Raw genomic sequence first — 13,509 nt, forward strand, 5'->3', positions numbered from 1 at the left:
CGCCATCCCTGACATCCATCATTGGAGATGGCAGAGGAAACATCTCCAGCCAGTCAGTTCAATAGCCAGGAATAGGTCAATCATCCAGGAACGTATCCAGTCCCGTGCCGAGCCTGCCTGTGCTCTCTGCCTCCACCCCCTCCTGCGGCAGTGAGTTCCACGAGTTAACGGCGTGTTGCTTTACAGAGTACTTTCTCTCTTTTACCTATTTGTTTCAGCAGGTGCCCCCTAGTTCTGGGATTCAGGGACTTGGTGAACAACAGCTCCCCGTCCCCTTGGTCTGCACCCTCCACGACTTTATAGACCAAAGCCAAAGCAGGAAGGTGCAGCAACACTTGAAAGAACGGGTTATCGAGCAGTGCAGAAGGACTTGCATCTTAAAGATCCCTTGACTGGGGCATGGTCCTCAAGCCCTGAGCTAGGCTGGTTTGCTGGGATGCCCAGACCGAGATCTGAAGTATCAGAGGAGACCTGTGCTTTTACACGTGCACAGGAATTAAGAGTGCGAGGCAGGCTTATCTTCCACAGGATCCTGCCGCTGGGAGCAGAGCCGGGATTCCCAAAGCCGGGGCCTACTTTTGTATCTCGCTGCCAAGCCCGGGGCCCTGCCTCTGGAAATGTACTCGGCAACAGGCAAGCAGAAGGATCCAGCTCATGGACACAATCCTTCCTGCAGCTTCTCTGGGCCTAGGATGCCTCCACATGCTGGGATAATGCATGAGCTTCCTGCCACCCCATCCATGAGGACAAACTGAGCCCTCATCCCACGAGCACCTGCCTGGACCTGGGGTGCAGAGCGCTGCGGATGGGCTGCGTGTCTGCCGCAGAGCCAGACCACCCCTGCTGTTGCTGAGCTCGGGGCCCTGAATCCAGGGAGTTTGAGCAAGTTCAGAAAATCCTCACTGCCCGCAGAGCCCACGCGCCTGGGCAGCAGGGAGGGGGCCGTGCCCAGGGCGGGGAAGCTGCAGCCGGGGAAACCCCAAGTGCCTTGGCCATGACTCATCCCTCCTTGCACAAGGAACTGGACAACATATAAAAGGGCTTTCCTGCAGCCAACGGCACAGCCCAGACCCACGGCACCATGCAGACCTGCTGGGTCATCCTGCTCCTGCCCCTGCTCGGGGCAGCCAGCACCGAGCTGCCCACCCCTGGCACCGACCCACCGCAGCCCACGCCGACCTACGCCCAGGCCCTGGCCACGGCTGTCGACGTCTACAACCAAGGGTCCAACGTGGACTTCGCCTTCCGGCTCCTGGAGGCAGAGTCCCGGGATGACTGGGTGAGCATCAGCCTGCAGTGCCCAAGCCCAGCCCCGTGCGGGGTCACAGCTGGCGGGAAGGGGCTGCCCAGCCCAGGGGACAGGGTGTGGGCATCTCCTCCATGCACCAGGACCTGTAGTGTCCAGCCGTGGCTCACGGCAGCCCCACGGGCACTGGGGGTCCTGACCCAGTCGGGGAGGGTCCCTTGGGGCTCCCTGCAGCACACACTGGGCCGGGCGTCCAGGCCGTGGCGGGCACCGGGGCAGTGCTCCCTGCCAACCCCTCAGCACCCCCGGGCTCCTGTCTCCCCAGGACGTGAGCACGGATCCCCTGCGGCAGCTGGAGTTCACCCTGAAGGAGACCGAGTGCCCCGTGGGCGAGGACCAGCCCCTGGACCAGTGCGACTTCAAGGATGGCGGGGTGAGGAAGGCACAGGGTGCAACCCCTCCTTTGCTCAGGGGCCGGGTGCACGGGTGGGCGGCACTGGACCTCAGCATCATCCCTAGGCTAAGGCCCCTCTGGGTGCAGCTGGGCGGTGGGGAGAGGGTCTGCACCACTGGAGGGTCCAGCCTGCCTGGCCAGCGGGGACGAGTGGGCGCCGTGGGGGATTTGCACGGACCTTGCCCCACCAGAAACATGTCGTGGAGGCGCCTCTGGCCTCGCAAGCTGGGGCACAAGCCCCATTCCCACAGTGACATGCCGTCCCACGGCCAGTGGCACCACGCTCGTCCCACATGGACCCTGCGACTCCCCAGTGCTCTGGCCCCCAGGCTGGGGTCTGGCTGGGCGGACCCGGCGCTGCCCCGCGTGGCCGTGCCGGAGGTGCCACGTGTGGCGCTGAGCTGTTCTCTCCTCGCTGCCGTGGCAGGCGGTGCTGGACTGCACAGGGACCTTCTCCTGCTCCGAGGCCTCGCTCATGGTGCTGGTCACCTGCCAACCCGCCGAGCCCCCGGTGAGTGTCTGTGCCCCCTCCAGCGCCCGCCCTGGCCCCCGGCTCCTGCTCAGCAGGGTCCCGGCACGTGTGCCCGGGGCTGGGCAGGGAGGGCTGGTGCCGAAGGGACCCCTGGGTGGGCAGAGGTGGGTCCTGCCCTGGAGACCCTCATGGGCGCCTCTCTCCTGCAGCCCGACCGCGTCCGCAGGGGTCTATTCAAGAAGCTGAGGAGGAAAATCAAGAAGGGCTTTAAGAAAATCTTCAAGCGCCTGCCTCCCGTCGGTGTCGGTGTCTCCATCCCACTCGCAGGAAAACGGTGAGGAGCCCGGGACGGCTCCATCTGCACCTCCAGGACCCCCGGACCAGGCGCTCGGTGCCCTGGGAATGGGGCCCGGCGAACCCAGCCCTGCCTCTGAAGAGCCGTGGCGGGGCTGGGGTGGGCAGGGAGGGGTGGCAGGTTCGGGGCTGCACGCTCCTGTTCCTCTTGTCACAATAAATGGTGAATGTAATAACTCGGTGGTGTGCCCTTGCTGCGCGGCCTGTACTTTTTCCTTGGGGAAGGGCGGCGGAGGGCAGAGACCCACCCTGCTGCGGGCACCACGACCCCAATTGTGGCTCCATCCTGTTAAGTGGCCCCTGAACAGCCCACGGCTCCACGCTTCACCCCCATTCGGGCCAAAGGAGCGGCCCTGGTGCAGCCCTGCCGTTTGCCGTGTTGGTTTAATTTCTTTCCTGCCATCTCGTCTCGCTCCATCTCTGCACGGCGGTCCGGCATGAAGCATCGACGCTGTCCCTGCAAAGCCGGGCTCTCCCCGTCGGCATGCAGAGCGAACGCTCTGGGCTGTACGTCGGGCTGGACCCAGCACCGATGCGGGGACATCTCCTAAGGGAGCTCCTTCCACTCACACAGCACCCAGCTCCCAAGGGCACGTGGACCCGTGTCCTGCCGGAGACGTCCCCTGGGACCCGGGTTGTTGGTTGTAGCCGGGTCGGTCTACGGACACGGGCAGGAGCGGTTCTTTGGGTAGACGTGATACCTCTTATTAGACCAGCTAATAAAAAAGTCTCCCATTGCCTGAAGAAGGGTGTTTGGGCCCGAAAGCTTGCCAAGAACTTTTTTCCAACTATGTAGCTGGTTTAATAAAAGATCTCACATTTACCCCAAGAAGCTTGCCTTCCCCGGGACCTTGGACTTTTGCATCGTGCCTTCCTCGAGGGCAGCGATGGATCGCACCCCACGAAGGAGCGGGCTGCTGCCGAGCCCAGCCCCGGGGACCAACACGCTTGCACAGAAGCAGGTTGAGAAGCTTTCACAGGAGGCTTCAGGCCAACAGGGAAGGAAATGGGTTTGGAGGCAGACGGGGGTTAAATCTCAGCGGCAATTCAAGCCAGCTCATCTCAGGGTTAATAACTCACAGGAGGCAAACCTGAGAGTCTGTGGGCAGAGGCAATTTAGATAACGAGGGTCAGGAGGGCTGGAAATTCGGGTGGACCAGGGGACTTGCAAAGCGCCACTGTTTTGCCTCGGGAAGGTTCAAGGAAGTGCAAAGAATAAATAGGATGAACAAAAAAGCCGCAGCCAGGATTGGGATGTCTTTCCTGAGCACAAGGAGATGTACGAAGGCTTGCAGGGTAAATGCTAAATCCACAGACCCAGCTGTGTCATGTCGCCCGCCCCGTAATGCTTCTGCGGCCTGAAGGGCCAGTTAAAAAAGAATTGCACCGCATGGAAGAGGCATACATGATAGGACCGGATGACCTCCAGAGAGCCCTTCCAGGCCTTGTTTTTTGGGAGCTGATAGCCAAGGGGCAAGAAGAAGGGCAGGTGGGGAAGCTCGCCCCTTTACTTACCCCTTACAGGAGGGGAAACGTGCCAGGAAATGCAGCGTAGACCTGCGCACGGGAATGAAAGCACAGCTGGAGCTTCCAGTGGGGGCTCTGAGCTGCACATCTGCAGTGGTGTCGCCAGCTGTGTTCAGTTTAAAGGAAGGGTCAGGAGCAATTAGGGTGAGGAAACCCCCCAGAGGGGCACTGAGCTGTATTAAACACCCCGGGAAGATAAAAGTAAATCAGCTGTGATGTGTCACGGGGATAAAACAGGCATTTGAATGGCTGCGTGGGGCTGAGCATCGGATAGGACGCGTTCTGCGGCGGGAAAGGCCAGCAGGGCCAGGAGCACGGACAGGGATGCCATTCAATTAGAGGAAATGCAAAGCGGCTGGGACGGCAACACGTCTTCGGCAGTCCCTCGCAGCGGAGGGCAATCACCTTCCATGCATGTCTTATTTGAGGGTCCGAAGATGGCTGACGACCGGGATCGACAGACCCGGGGGGCACTCGGGCACATGTTTCCATGGGGGTGGGTGGCTCCTGATTCTTGATTCAGTCCCAGACACGCTGCTTTTCCCGCTACTCTTGCTGTCATGAGGTTTCAAAGTACTGAGACCCCTGCAGCACTCTTCCTCCATGTGGGGCGGTCCTGGGCCATCGTCTCCCATGAGCTGATTCATAGATTCATAGATTCATAGATGTTAGGGTCGGAAGGGACCTCAATAGATCATCGAGTCCGACCCCCTGCATAGGCAGGAAAGAGTGCTGCGTCTAGATGACCCCAGCTAGATGCCTATCTAACCTCCTCTTGAAGACCCCCAGGGTAGGGGAGAGCACCACCTCCCTTGGGAGCCCGTTCCAGACCTTGGCCACTCGAACTGTGAAGAAGTTCTTCCTAATGTCCAGTCTAAATCTGCTCTCTGCTAGCTTGTGGCCATTGTTTCTTGTAACCCCCGGGGGCGCCTTGGTGAATAAATACTCACCAATTCCCTTCTGTGCCCCCGTGATGAACTTATAGGCAGCCACAAGGTCGCCTCTCAACCTTCTCTTGCGGAGGCTGAAAAGGTCCAGTTTCTCTAGTCTCTCCTCGTAGGGCTTGGTCTGCAGGCCCTTGACCATACGAGTGGCCCTTCTCTGGACCCTCTCCAGGTTATCCGCATCCCTCTTGAAGTGTGGCGCCCAGAATTGCACTCTGTACTCCAACTGCGGTCTGACCAGCGCCCGATAGAGGGGAAGTGTCACCTCCTTGGACCTATTCGTCATGCATCTGCTGATGCACGATAAAGTGCCATTGGCTTTTCTGATGGCTTCGTCACACTGCCGGCTCATGTTCATCTTGGAGTCCACTAGGACTCTGAGATCCCTTTCCACCTCTGTGCCACCCAGCAGGTCATTCCCTAGGCTGTAGGTGTGCTGGACATTTTTCCTCCCCAGGTGCAGCACTTTGCATTTCTCCTTGTTGAACTGCATCCTGTTGTTTTCTGCCCACTTGTCCAACCTATCCAGGTCTGCCTGCAGCTGTTCCCTGCCCTCCGGCGTGCCCACTTCTCCCCATAGCTTTGTGTCATCTGCAAACTTGGACAGAGTACACTTCACTCCCTTGTCCAAGTCACTGATGAAGACATTAAAGAGTATCGGTCCATGATGTTGGCCTTGAGGATGTCCTCGAAGTGCTTTCTCTGCCCTCCTCTTGAGCATGCGCCTTGGGAGAGAGAAGCGCACTTCCAGAGTCTGGAGTCAATCCCCTGGATGACATGAGCTTGTTTTATCCAGGAACGCCCCAAGGGCTGATAATGAGACAGTGTTTGGGATGTTCATTGAGAAAAGACCAAAAACCTGGTACCTCGAACATCATCGCAGGACCCAAAATGGCCCCAGCCAGCTGGCAAAGGGTCCCGGGAGAGGTTGCTAGTCCTGTTAGTCTGAGGTCAGTCAGAAGGCAGAGGAGAGATGCGCCTATATACAGACTGACTAACAGATACAGAGAGAGAGCACAGGCTTTCGTGGGCAGAAGCTGGGGAACATTTCTCACCATGGTAAATCGACCCCAGGAAATGATGACTCCAAGATCCCTTTCTGCCTCTGTGCTCTCAACAAGGGAGTTTCCCATCTTATAAGTGTGCTGCCGGTTACTACTGCCCAAGTGCAGCACCCTGCACTTGTCAGTATTGAAACACATCCTGTTTTTGTTAGCCCTCCCCTGCAACCTATCCAGGTCTTGCTGCAGTCTTTCCCTCCCTACTAGCGTGCCCACCTCTCCCCATATTTTGGTATCATCAGCAAATTTGAACAGGTTGCTTTTCACCCCGTCGTCCAAATCACTGATAAAGAAATTGAACAGCGCGGGCCCAAGGACCGAGCCCTGGGGGACTCCGCTGCCCACTTCCCCCAGGTCGAATATGACCCGTCCACCACCACCCTCTGAGTACGACCCTTCAGCCAATTCGCAATCCATCTGACCGTGTAGGCATCGATGCCACAGTCACCTAGTTTTTTAATGAGGATGGGGTGGTCAACAGTGTCAAAGGCCTTGCTGAAGTCCAGAAAGACTACATCCACGACGACACCTGCATCCAGTGCTTTTGTGACCTGATCATAAAAGGCAATCAGGGTGGTCTGACATGACCTGCCCCTAATGAAACCATGCTGGTTGCCCTTGAGCATCATCCCCGATGCCAGCCCATCACAGATGTGCTCCTTGATGATCTTCTCAAAGAGTTTCCCCCGGATTGAGGTAAGACAGATGGGCCTGTAGTTGCCCGGGTCCTCCCTTCTCCCTTTCTTAAAGATGGGGACCACATTGGCCATCTTCCAATCATCCAGCACCTGGCCCGAGCACCACGAGCGCTCGTAAAGCCGTGCCATGGGCCCTGCAATAACCCCTGCTAGCTCCCTCAACACCCTGGGGTGGAGAGCATCTGGACCTGCTGACTTGAACATGTCCAGCCCCTCCAGAAGCACTCTGACCCGGTCCTTCCCAACCTTAGGTCTGGAGGCGTTCCCCTCGAGTCCGTCTTGAATCCCGGTGGGGGAGTCCTGGTCCCTGCACAAGAAAACAGAGGTGAAGAATTTGTTAAAGAGGTCTGCCATCTCCTCTGGCACAACCACCAGATTGCCCAGCACATCTTGCAGGGGCCCCACGTTTCCCGGTGCCTTCTTCATCCTCCCTATATATTTGAAAAAGGACTTTTTATTATCTTTGATCTTGGACGCTAGTCCTAGCTCTATGTCCGCCTTAGCTTTCCTAACAGCCCCCCTACAGGCCCGAGCAGTGGAGGTGTACTCCTCTTTGGAGATTGACACACCACTTCCACCAGGTGTATGCCGCCTTTTTGGCAACCAGGCATTCCCGGACGTCCTTGGTGAGCCAGGGAGGCTTTTGGGCACTCTTGTCCCCCTTGCTTCTTGTTGGGATTGTCACCCCTTGGGCCCTGAGTATCGTCTCCTTAAGGAACGACCACTCTTCTTGGGCACCGAGCTCCCCTGCCCTCGAGGACCCCAGCGCCTCTCCCACCAATCTCCTCAACTCGTTGAAGTTGGCCCTCTTGAAGTCTAGGGCTACCGCCTTGCTGCAGGCCCTTGACACCCTGCGCTGGATGGTGAATTCCAGCAAGCGATGATCGCTGTCACCCAGGTGGTCAAGGGCCTGGAGCCCCCTCACCATGTCGTCGCCTGTGGCCAGGACCAGGTCCAACAGGGCATTTCCTCTGGTGGGAATGTCGGTATTGTCATAAAATCACAGACAATGAGGGCTGAAGGGATCTCAGGAGATCACATCTAGTCCAACCCCCCGCTCCAAGCAGGACCAGCCCCAGCTACAGCATGCCAGACACGGCTTTGTCTAGCGGGTCTTAAAAGCCTCCAAGGATGGAGGTGCCAGGTAAGGTGGGGCCTCTGCAGGACACGCTAGGAAATCTGGTCATCTCACCTGACGCTAAAGCTGACATATTCAACAATTTCTTTGCCTCCGTATTTCTGAGGAGGGACCCGGATATCTCCCCGACTGGCCCCCCCAAGGGCCCGGTGGGTGGCACACCCAGGCCAAGGGTTAATGAGGACCTTGTCAGGGAACTTCTGGAGGGACTGGATGTATTTAAATCCACAGGTCCTGATGATCTCCACCCCAGGGTGCTGAAGGAACTAGCAGGGGTCATTGCGGGACCTCTGGTGCAGCTCTACGAGCACTCACAGCGCTCGGGCAATGTGCCAGAGGACTGGAAAAGGATCAATGTGGTCCCCATCTTCAAAAAAGGGAGGAAGGAGGATCCACGAAACTATAAACCCGTTAATCTTACCTCGATCCTGGGTAAGCTTTTTGAGAGAATTACCCTGGCGCATGTCCACGAGGGGTCGGCAGGGGAGGTTATGCTTAGGGGCAGCCAACACGGGTTCATTAGGGGCAGGTCTTGTCAAACCAACCTGGTCACCAAGTCCTTGGATGCAGGTGTCGTGGTGGACGTAGTCTTTCTGGACTTCAGGAAGGCCTTCGACATGGTCTCTCACCCCAATCTCAGTAAGAAACTAGGAGACAATGGTGTCGACACCTACATGGTCAGCTGGGTCACTAACTGGCTGAAGGGCCGCACCCAGAGAGTGGTGGTGGATGGGTCTTATTCGACCTGGAGGGCTGTGGGCAGTGGGGTCCCCCAGGGCTCGGTCCTTGGACCCTCACTGTTCAACATCTTCATCAGTGACTTGGCCGAGGGGTAAAAAGCACCTTGTCCAAGTTTGCAGATGACACTAAGATGTGGGGGGAAGTGGGCATGCTGGAAGGGAGAAATAGGCTGCAATTGGACCTAGACAGGTTCCAGGGGTGGGCGGATGAGAACAGGATGGGTTCAACACGGACAAGTGCAAGGTGCTGCACCTGGGGGGGAAGAACCAGCAGCAGACCTACAGGCTGGGGAACTCCCTTCTCGTCAGTGCAGAGGCAGAAAAGGATCTTGGAGTCATCATTGATGCCAAAATGAACATGGGCCGACAGTGTGGGGATGCGGTCAGGAAGGCCAACCGCACCTTGTCGTGCGTCCACAGATGCATCTCGAGCAGGGCCAAGGAGGTGATCCTCCCCCTCTACGCGGCACTGGTCAGGCCGCAGGTGGAGTACTGCGTCCAGGTCTGGGCGCCGCACGTCAGGAGGGATGTGGGCAGCATGGAGAGGGGCCAGAGGAGGCCACCCGCATGATCGGGGGCAGCAGGGCAGGCCCTGCGAGGAGAGGTGATGGGACCTGAACCTGTTCAGCCTCCACAAGAGAAGACTGAGGGGGATCTAGTGACCTGTTACAAACTGGTCAGGGGGGACCAGCAGGCATTGGGGGAGTCCCTGTTCCCCCAAGCACTCCCAGGAGTGACTAGAAATACCGGTCACAAGCTGGCAGAGGGTAGATTCAGGCTAGACATCAGGATGCACTACTTCGCAGTCAGGGCGGCTAGGATCTGGAACCAACTTCCAAGAGAAGTGGTGCTGGCTCCTACCCTGGGGGCTTTAAGAGGAGGGTGGATGAACACTTTGCCGAGGTCGTTTGATCCCAGTGCTCTTTCCTGCCATGGCAGGGGGTCGGACGTGATGATCTCCTCAGGTCCCTTCCGACCCGACCAGCTATGAAACTATGATGGAGATCTCACAACATCTCTGGGTAACCTGTTCCAGTGCTTCCCCACCCTCCTAGTGAGAGTTTTTCCTAATCTCCAACCTCAACTTCCCTTGCTGCAGCTTGAGCCCATTGCTCCTTGTCCTGTCATCTGCCCCCACTGAGAACAGCCCAGCTCCATCCTCTGTGCAGCCCCGCCGTGGGGAGGTGAAGGCTGCTATTCAATCCCCCTCAGTCTTCCCTTCTGCAGACTAAATCAACCCATTTCCCTCATAAGTCACGTGCCCCAACCTGCAAACCATTTTTGTTGCTCAGCCCTTTATGGCACCCTTTGGGAAAGCCTGTGGGGTTTGCCTGGAGGACAAAGCAGGGGAACAGAAACACTCGAACTAAGCGCTTCTCTAACGATCCCAGCGATGCAGCTGGTGGTGAGTAAAAGAGACCACCCTCCAAAAAAATCCTTGCCCCTTCAGTGTGCGCGCGAGAAGCCGGTGGAGCCTGTCGAGTGGTTTCCAGAAGTCCTTTCTCCGATGCATGGGCAAGGGGCGAGCTCCGAGGAGGCTGGGTCTTCACCGCAGCCCACACTCTGACCCACTAAAGCCATAACTAAGGACGTTCAAGCAGCTGCAGCAAAGGGTGCGTCCCCCAAAGATAAGCCAAGCTGTCGTGCCGGGATGCCCTGGAAAACCTGGGGTGCTGGAGGAGGCCTGGGCTTCTTGCTCCGAGGGAGAAGAGCTAAGTGCGTGGGCTGGATTTTCTGAGGGAGGGACGCAACTGTGGGCTGGGAGCATCTGAGAGCAGAGCCCTCGGCTGTGATTTCTGGGAGCAGGGGTGTGTAAAGAGAAAACCGAAGCCAAGTAAGCGGAGTCCAGCTGAGGCCGTGGTACGCTCATGTGGGATAAGACCAGTGGCTCCAGTGGGTGGGCACTGGGGCACCTGGGCTGGGGACACCTCTGCACACAGGCCAGGGGCACGGATCCGGCTTTCAGCACCCAGCGTGGTCCAGCCTTGCTGGGCACCAGACGTCTCGGCTTCGGGTCGAGTGAGTGACGGTGGGAGCCCGGAGCCGCAAGGAGCAGCGCCCTCCACGTCCTCCCGTTTTCTGGTTTCTTCGGCACGAAGCATCCCGCACCTCGCTGCATTTCCGTGCACCTCTTCATGCCTCAGCCACGGGACGCGGGATGTGTCCCTGCCCGGGTGTATGAAGTGGCTCGGTAATGTCTAGAGAGTGGTTTCTCCACAAGCTGCAAAAGCCTGGGATCCAGGGCAACCTCTTCCCCAAAGCCTCAGCTCCAGGGTCCGAGGCTTTCGGAGGAACCAGGCTGGACGAGGGGAATAGAAATGACTTTGGGCTCTCTGAGACGGTAGCTGTCTGTGCACAGTCCTGCCGAGTGCAGAGCGGGGCAGTGGCTCCATGCACACACGCTCAGCTTTGCAATTAAAGGCATCAGGTGCTTCTTAGGGGATATCAGCTCCCTCCAGCCATTCCCCCAGCCCCTCCCTGCCTGCCCCGTCACCCGCAGGCCGTGCCCTTGGTCTTGGCTATGCTGTGACTTCTCCCCTGCAGACAGCAGGGCTGCACTGGGGCCGCTCCTTTGGCCCGAATGGGGGTGAAGCGTGGAGCCGTGGGCTGTTCAGGGGCCACTCAACAGGATGGAGCCGCAATTGGGGTCATGGTGCCCGCAGCAGGGTGGGTCTCTGCCCTCCGCTGCCCTTCCCCAAGGAAAAAGTACAGACCGCACAGCAAGGGCACACCACCGAGTTATTACATTCACCATTTATTGTGACAAGAGGAACGGGAGTGTGCAGCCCCGAACCCGCCACCCCTCCCTGCCCACCCCAGCCCAGCCCAGCCCCGCCACGGCTCTTCAGAGGCAGGGCTGGGTTCGCCGGGCCCCGTTCCCGGGGCACCGAGCGCCTGGTCTGGGGGTCCTGGAGGTGCAGATGGAGCCGTCCCGGGCTCCTCACCGTTTTCCTGCGAGTGGGATGGAGACACCGACACCAACGGGAGGCAGGCGCTTGAAGATTTTCTTAAAGCCCTTCTTGATTTTCCTCCTCAGCTTCTTGAATAGACCCCTGCGGACGCGGTCGGGCTGCAGGAGAGAGGCGCCCATGAGGGTCTCCAGGGCAGGACCCACCTCTGCCCACCCAGGGGTCCCTTCGGCACCAGCCCTCCCTGCCCAGCCCCGGGCACACGTGCCGGGACCCTGCTGAGCAGGAGCCGGGGGCCAGGGCGGGCGCTGGAGGGGGCACAGACACTCACCAGGGGCTCGGCGGGTTGGCAGGTGACCAGCACCATGAGCGAGGCCTCGGAGCAGGAGAAGGTCCCTGTGCAGTCCAGCACCGCCTGCCACGGCAGCGAGGAGAGAACAGCTCAGCGCCACACGTGGCACCTCTGGCACGGCCACGCGGGGCAGCGCCGGGTCCGCCCAGCCAGACCCCAGCCTGGGGGCCAACGCAGCCCGGAGCACCGGGGAGTTGCAGGGCCGGCCCATGGGGGACATGCAAGGTGCCCCTAGCCACGGGGTCAGCACATCGCAGTGGGGACGGGGCTGTGTGCAAGTGCCCCCACGCTGCCCGCCTGTCCCCTCTGGCCGGGCAGGCTGCACCCTCCAGCGGTGCAGACCCTCTCCCCACCGCCCAGCTGCCCCCAGCACCCGGAGCTTGAAGGGGCTTAGCCTGGGGGCGGCATTGCCACCCAGTGCCGCCCACCTGGGCACCCAGCCCTGTGCAAAGGAGGGGTTGCACCCTGTGCCTGTGCCTTCCTCACCCCGCCATCCTTGAAGTCGCACTGGTCCAGGGGCTGGTCCTTGCCCACGGGGCACTCGGTCTCCTTCAGGGTGAACTCCAGCTGCCGCAGGGGATCCTTGCTCGCGTCCTGGGGAGACAAGAGTCCAGGGGTGCTGAGGGGTTGGCAGGGAGTGCTGCCCCAGTGCCCGCCACGGCCTGGACACTCGGCCCAGTGTGTGCTGCAGGGAGCCCCAAGGGACCCTCCCCGACTGGTCCAGGACCCCCAGTGCCCATGGGACTGCCGTGAGCCACGGCTGGACACTACAGGTCCTGGTGCATGGAGGAGATGCCCACACCCTGTCCCCTGGGCTGGGCAGCCCCTTCCCGCCAGCTGTGACCCGCACGGGGCTGGGCTTGGGCACTGCAGGCTGATGCTCACCCAGTCGTCCCGGGACTCTGCCTCCAGGAGCCGGAAGGCAAAGTCCACGCCAGGCCCTTGGTTGTAGACGTCGACGGCCGTGGCCAGGGCCTGGGCGTAGGTCGGCGTGGGCTGCGGTGGGTCGGTGCCAGGGGTGGGCAGCTCGGTGCTGGCTGCCCCGAGCAGGGGCAGGAGCAGGATGATCCAGCAGGTCTGCATGGTGCCGTGGGTCTGGGCTGTGCCGTTGGCTGCAGGGAAGCCCTTTTATATGTTGTCCAGTTCCTTGTGCAAGGAGGGATGAGTCATGGCCAAGGCACTTGGGGTTTCCCCGGGCTGCAGCTTCCCCGCCCTGGGCACGGCCCCCTCCCTGCTGCCCAGGCGCGCGGGCTCTGCGGGCAGTGAGGATTTTCTGAAGTTGCTCAAACCTCTGGCATTTGGGGACAAAGTCCAAATTTGTGTCGCAGCTCGAGGGTGGTGAGGGCAGCCCCAGGGCGATGCTCTGTGGCTGGGGTCTGCATGGCCAGGGATGGTGCGGAGCTGGGGGTCATCTCTAGATGAAACCTGATGACAATATGTTATATCTTCACAATATAAGACGAGTTGAGACCTCAGATGTGTTGCCTGATCCACACACCAGACCAACGGGCTTGCCATGACCATGTGTGGGGCGTGCACCCTGCACAGGTCCCATTGCACAGGGACATAAAGGGGAAAGGGCAGCACTGTATGGATGGACTTGCCATGACCACA

General features: G+C 59.5%; 2 protein-coding genes across 2 annotated transcripts; one reads left to right on the forward strand and one right to left on the reverse strand.

The window, feature by feature from the left end:
* The first annotated feature begins 1,001 nt into the window (after positions 1 to 1,001).
* LOC132250965 (cathelicidin-2-like) lies at positions 1,002 to 2,694 on the forward strand. Its single transcript, XM_059729263.1, has 4 exons — positions 1,002 to 1,279; positions 1,572 to 1,679; positions 2,128 to 2,211; positions 2,382 to 2,694. Exons 1-4 carry the CDS (start codon positions 1,082 to 1,084, stop codon positions 2,508 to 2,510), a joined length of 519 nt encoding a protein of 172 aa, XP_059585246.1. The 5' UTR covers positions 1,002 to 1,081; the 3' UTR covers positions 2,511 to 2,694.
* Positions 2,695 to 11,415: 8,721 nt separating this feature from the next.
* LOC132250964 (cathelicidin-2-like) lies at positions 11,416 to 13,078 on the reverse strand. Its single transcript, XM_059729262.1, has 4 exons — positions 12,781 to 13,078; positions 12,382 to 12,489; positions 11,875 to 11,958; positions 11,416 to 11,704 (listed from the first exon to the last, which is right to left on the reverse strand). Exons 1-4 carry the CDS (start codon positions 12,976 to 12,978, stop codon positions 11,576 to 11,578), a joined length of 519 nt encoding a protein of 172 aa, XP_059585245.1. The 5' UTR covers positions 12,979 to 13,078; the 3' UTR covers positions 11,416 to 11,575.
* Positions 13,079 to 13,509: the final 431 nt, after the last annotated feature.

The sequence above is a fragment of the Alligator mississippiensis genome, chromosome 5 (assembly GCF_030867095.1).
Source record: "Alligator mississippiensis isolate rAllMis1 chromosome 5, rAllMis1, whole genome shotgun sequence".
NCBI classification, from domain to species: Eukaryota; Metazoa; Chordata; order Crocodylia; family Alligatoridae; genus Alligator; species Alligator mississippiensis.

Excerpts from the sequence above, each read along its gene's own strand:
- LOC132250965 (XM_059729263.1), top strand. The coding sequence starts at position 1,082 with ATGCAGACCTGCTGGGTCATCCTGCTCCTGCCCCTGCTCGGGGCAGCC. Across the intron at positions 1,280-1,571 it reads CAGAGTCCCGGGATGACTGG|GACGTGAGCACGGATCCCCT; the intron begins GTGAGCATCAGC and ends CTGTCTCCCCAG. Across the intron at positions 2,212-2,381 it reads GCCAACCCGCCGAGCCCCCG|CCCGACCGCGTCCGCAGGGG; the intron begins GTGAGTGTCTGT and ends TCTCTCCTGCAG.
- LOC132250964 (XM_059729262.1), bottom strand. The coding sequence starts at position 12,978 with ATGCAGACCTGCTGGATCATCCTGCTCCTGCCCCTGCTCGGGGCAGCC. Across the intron at positions 11,959-12,381 it reads GCGACTTCAAGGATGGCGGG|GCGGTGCTGGACTGCACAGG; the intron begins GTGAGGAAGGCA and ends CTGCCGTGGCAG. Across the intron at positions 11,705-11,874 it reads GCCAACCCGCCGAGCCCCTG|CCCGACCGCGTCCGCAGGGG; the intron begins GTGAGTGTCTGT and ends TCTCTCCTGCAG.